The sequence below is a fragment of the Vollenhovia emeryi genome, unplaced genomic scaffold, assembly GCF_000949405.1.
Source record: "Vollenhovia emeryi isolate VEMERY1.0 unplaced genomic scaffold, V.emery_V1.0 DF939154.1, whole genome shotgun sequence".
NCBI lineage: Eukaryota > Metazoa > Arthropoda > Insecta > Hymenoptera > Formicidae > Vollenhovia > Vollenhovia emeryi.
In genome coordinates, this window is record NW_011967212.1 from 572205 (window position 1) to 578204 (window position 6000).

Consider the following 6000-nt stretch of genomic DNA (forward strand, 5'->3'; position numbering starts at 1 on the left):
CAAACTATATGTAATTAATTTGCTCGCCGATTATCGCGCTCGCGATTTGAAGACGCCATTCTCTACGCCGGCTCGTTCGGCATCCGCGAAACTGTGCATGCACATTGTGCCTTATGACACTATCGTACGAGGAATGTGAAAGGTCTGGAGTACTCCGCATCGAACACTTCAAGACTTCGTGCTGATCAAACGAGCGGATAAGATTTAATAAGACCGAGAAATGCAGACAGATAACTTGGACCGAAACAGAAATGTTGAGTGCACTTCGATTAATTTATAGAAATTCACGCGAATGGTAAAATGGATCGAAATAGATTGATCTGGGAAAGAGAGAGAGAGAGAGAGAGAGAGAGAGAGAGAGAGAGAGGGGGGGGGGAAGTAATTAATTATTACTTGGTTCGATCAAAGGATGCCAGTCGTTCCAGAAATAGTTTCTTACGCTCTACGCTCTCGATTAAATATAGATGTTCAATAAAGATTACTTAACTTCTGACTTGCGAGAGTCTAGCGTAGTATAATCTTATCTCGTCGTAGCGGTCGTTTTTAGTTTATTAATATTCTCTAAATTCTTCCAGCCTTTAATTCGATGAAATCCTTTTTATCAAATTTCTTTTAGTGAAGGCCAAGCGGCATTTATTGTTACAGGGACGTGGTCGAACTGTTGCGTTTACCCTTCAATATGAATGTTCGTTCGTTTTTTCAGTTAAGCTGCACGGTGAAGTTGACTAACAAGAAGCGGACGATTCCGGTGATCGTGAGAGTGTCCGACATCAACGACAACGCGCCGAAGTTCACCGACACGCCGTACGAGACCACTGTGCCGGAGGTGAGAATTTGAATTAAAAGAAAAAGAAAACGACGAGCCGCACGCAGAAATTGAGGCGTAATCTTGTCCTGTTCGTCGTCACGGACGTTTAATACCATAAATTCACAAAATTAACAAACACTCGATCGCATTCGGACCAGTGACGCCAGAAATCAGACGCGGCCCCGTCGGACGGGTTGACACACTCTCAGAAAGGATTTCTGTTGCTCAGACAAAAAGTATTCTTGACGCATTTATATTTCTCGCAACCTCATTTAGTATAAAAATAAGACAATATCGAAGTAAAATCAATAATTCTTATTCTCCTCTATCGAATGAAAAAAAGATTGACTTACAGTATTGAGACAAGAGTAACTTATATAAACGTAAGTTTATATTCTTGCGTTTAGAATAAATTTTCCCTCCATCTTACAACGCACGAAGTTGATACGATATTCGACAAAAGGCGATGCATACTATCATTTTATTCTAGATTTTAGAATTTTTCATTTAAGATTAAAGGTATTCCTTTCTCTGTAAATACGATTGGCGCTATATCAATCCTATTTTATGACACATTGAAGTGTAACGGCATTGGATCCGGAAATTTTTTCAGTGGGTGCAGCGTCGCGCTGCTCGCACGCAGACGTCGGGCTCTCTTCTTCGCGCGAGTATCCCATCCATTTCGCGTCCGACCAGGCCGCGTCTTATTTCTGGCATTACTGATTCGAACCATCTTTGGTGTAATTGTAAAACCGTCTAGAATGGTTAAATTGGCGTAAATTGTAATTCAAATAAACCTTCGTCCCGCGAGGGATCTTTACTTCCATGCTCGTAATGGAATATACACTGTGCGACCGTGAAGTACCGCTCGGTCATCTCCCGAGTCGCGTGATTAGCTTCAACAGCGATAGCTCTTCTGTCGACAGAGCGTACCTCGCGCCTGTAATGAAACGGACGGTGCTGCGAGATTGGGGCGGCCGAGGAATGCATTCTGCACCGAGGAAATAATAGAACACCGAGCGTGAAAATGCGGGCATAACGCGGTAATTCACGGTACGCGCCGCGCCGGAGTAAATTTATACATATAATGAGTCGCGCTATACGTTGTACGGTATGCACGCGCAGCTGGAAATTTATACTTGTAATGGGATGCGTGTTGTATAATTATGCGTCTAAATATGATGGACGGATAAGAGGCTGCGGTTAACGCCGTGCGAAAGTTCGATAATTATATTCCGGCGAGATGAGCGTTAATTGAGTAGAACTGTGCAGGGGGATGGGAGGGGGGGGGGAGGGAAAAAAGCGTCTCGCTATTGGAACACTATAGAATTGCGTCGAGAAATAATAAGCGCTCGCGATGACAACTTATAGAATCGCGCGCGTCGTTTCCTCCGACGCGTCGCGAATGCGGTCGTCGATTCCTCCGCGACTTTCGTCGAGCCGGACGTTTTCCGCGTGACGCGACGGGATTTTTACGGAAATGAAAAGTGTGTCGGATGCGAGTCGTCGACGCGAGCGCGCGGGGACGCTCCATTATGCCGCTCTATCGTCGCGTCAGCGCGCGTCCTCGAAGAAAGTAGATTCGTCACGTCGCTAAGTGGACGAGAACTATTCGCAACGCGGCGCGACGGGAACGTCGGCCATCGCCGATAGTCGAACGCAGCCGCGACGATCTTTTCCCTCTTTCGCATCCGTAACCCGTTATACCGATTGTGAGAGTGACGTGCGCGTTGGTACCGAGCGTTTCGCACGTCGAACAGATCTGAAAGGATAAATTGAATGCGAGAGAAATGAATCGTGCCAAGTATTTCGAAAATTCAATCTTCATGTAGTCCTTTGGTTCCCCCCCCGTCCCGACCTTCTTTGCATTTGGTTAAATAAAATATCGACCGGTCTCTTTCGCACGGTCGTATCTCGATTTTACACAGTTTCCGTTTAAACGCTCATTCCGGTCCTACATTGTGTAAAATCAAGATACGACCTTGCGAAAAAGGTCAGTCGTTATGTCACACGCATGCTATATTAATATCTTAACGCGAAATAAACGGAAACCTCAGAGTAATTTGAAATAAATTATGCGCAAAAGTAACGTAATTTTTACGGTAAAATTAACTAAAGAAAGTTGCTTTTACGTTTTACACTGCAAAACATGTCCACTCTAAATTCCGCGAAATTATAACGGAAAGAAGTGACTTTTTTCCACTTTAAGTAAACGTGAAATTAAAGCGGAATTGCGTATACAGGACATTGTCCTAATAATAATGTCCTGTATAAATAGAACCCAGTGAGAAATGATTCGTCGATCGACGTCGAAACGACGTCGAATCGACATCGACACTGTCGAATTGACGTCGATTCGACATCATTTCGACGTCGATCGACGAATCATTTCTCATTGGGAAGGGAAATGTGTAATTGTAAAGGCGAATGATGCTCGCAAAAGAAACACATGTATGTGTCATCCGCGGGAGGTAACTCGAATTCATCGCAGTCACATGCGGTACATTTACCGCGATAGTTACCGCGTCGATCCACTCCCATATTGCTCCGCAACAATTAGCGACAAAAATATTAAGCTTAATATTAAACTGTGTAATCGAGATGAAAACCGCCGAGTAACTTAAGCGACTGAGATACTCTAACAGATTGATTGACAAAATAAAATCAGTTGCTATGGTAACTCTTGTCCGCTTTAAATATATATGACCAAATCCTTTACAATATCCGTTATAATGTCTGTCTTAACAGTATAACCATTACGGTCCTACTTATATAAAGGATTTTATATAATCAATAAAGTGTCATATTAAGAATTCCACCAGTGCCTAAATCAAACGGACATATGAGAAATCCGTTTTAATATTGAATATCCGTTATAAAATATAACGGAAATATAATTGTCCTTTATATCTAAAACGGATATGTTTTGCAGTGTACAGATATGATAATTCAAATTTTTGTATTGTAGAACGAATCCACTTTTTTCCTAGAAATTTTAGCAAATAAACTAACTCCTGTCACTAACAATACGGAATGTACCTGTTGTGTAAAATTAAAAACAGATGTACATTGTATTATTTCTACACTTTCTTCAGTTGTTTTAACGATTTAACACTTGAGCTTAACCAGCACAACAGCAACTGAGCTGTTCTTTTATAGCTAAACTGGCTACAATAGTTCAGACTTTTTCTTCTTTGTAATTATGTACTAAAAGTTTCTTTCTTTGTATTGCTGTTTGTGCCTTTGAAATTTGTTTCCAGACTATACTTGAAGAGGACCCGATAAAGAGGTCGAAACGTTCACTTTTATGCCAGTTTGGTCCATTTTTTAAAGAACTTCCTCGTGTTCAGATTTTATCTTTCTTCTTCCACATGAAAAGAGAAAGACAAACTCTGAACTAGCGCAGTCAGTCCAGTTATAAAGGACAAACCTCAACCGTTAGATTAACATACGTTAAATGTTTAACACGAAGATTTTAACGAGAAAACACAAATTTTTCAGCGGCACGTATAGAATTCAGATTGCACCGAGACGATTCCGCAAAGATAACTTTGACTGGCTCCAGATTGTCGTCTAATTAACGGAGCCTTTGTATCAGTTCTTATCGTGGAAACTGGCGAAATATACGCTCGGCGAGAGAGCAACCTTTGCCCCACCCGCCGTGCATAATTGCGGAATCGCGGGAGTTCCTCGCGAGGAAGATCCCGAGATCGAGATCGCCGGCTCGCGCTTGAGCTAATTAATCCACGGTGAGAGAGCACGCGGCAACCGGCGCACTGTCGCGAGAACACGCGAGAACAAGCGGTGATAATCGCCCACGGGATAGCGAAATGATTGCGAGTGTCGGAAACGGTCCACCTCCGCTTTTTCACCTCCCCTCGTCTGGCGCCGTCGAAAAGCTCGTGGAAATTAGCCGCGTTGCTAAGTAAACGAGGGCCGACGACTTCCTCGCCATCGTAGCCGTGGCTAACGACCGGGATTATTATGCTTGAACTGCTTCCGTGGGAACGTCATTACGGGTTGGCTCATTTTTGTATTCTGGGGACACGCTAATGAATTCTCCACTCTATTTCTCGAGCGCCATATGAATATATGCCGCTCGCTGTCGTTGTTTCTATGTCACACTCGCCGCGGTTGAAGTTAAAGGTGCTGGATCGTTTTCTAAAATCGCGTAATGGAGAGAAACTCGGTTTTATCGTTACGTTTATTACGTAATGTACGGAGCTCCATTTTATGGATAACCGTTTCACGTCGCGGCGGTTTCTACCCTAAAACCTACACGGAGAGAATTCTCCCTTAAATATCAAAGCGAAGTAAAATTAGATTTGCGATTTATATAATTTTATTTCGTCTTAAATCGTTTCCTTTCTACAAACGATTCGAAGAAAATAGAATTTTGAGCAAAGTATTCATAAAAGATTCGAATATGTTTGATCCAGGTTCGAGGTTATTTGGAAGTTCGATATTACTTTTGTTTTTTCGTAGTACAGGAAACTTATGGAAGATTCGAGTGCACTTGAAAGTACTGCTTCGATTTTCCGAATTAATCATAGAGAGCTCAAACATACGCCGACAAATTTGAACCTAGTAAGATACCGCCTTTAAAATTTATCTTGAAAATCATGTAATCGTGGAACAACATACACTAAATTCTCTAAATTCTCTCCGTGATAGGGTAAAGGCAGGCATTATAGCCAGGCGGGTAATACGGCCACAACGCCCGTATTAAATATTCTAAACATTGATAAACATCAATAATGTATAAAAACCAATTATTGTAGCTATTCTTGAAGTTTGGTAACAAAAATCTCTCTATTTTGTTGTTATTTGTGGTTTGGTGCTTCATTGTTCTCCATAACCATCAAAATATACACGTCAAAGTGAGACATGGCACTTCCAACTAACAAGGGGAGGGCCAACTCTCCGATTTTAATGAGCTTGATATATGTTGCAATACTACACCTCCCTTAATAATATTATAGGTAAAACCATTCGACCATACGCTCAAGCATTCGCGAGATATTTTGTGAGCGACTCGGTACATACGCATGTGGACAATTTTAAATAAATTTTTCTCGCGAATGCTTGAGCGTATGGTCGAATGGTTTTACCTATTATTAAGGGAGGTGTAGTATTGCAACATATATCAAGCTCATTAAAATCGGAGAGAACATATGTTGGCCCTCCCCTTG

The 6000-nt window shown here is 42.0% G+C and overlaps 1 protein-coding gene across 1 annotated transcript in view; it reads left to right on the forward strand.

Moving 5' to 3' along the window:
• The window catches only part of LOC105565266 (protocadherin-15), a 165379-nt gene that overhangs the window by 122168 nt on the left and 37211 nt on the right, over nt 1–6000 (forward strand). Inside the window, exon 5 of the mRNA XM_012018307.1 lies at nt 704–826. Within this exon, the coding sequence (XP_011873697.1) occupies nt 704–826 (123 nt within the window). The remainder of the gene's footprint in view (nt 1–703; nt 827–6000) is intronic.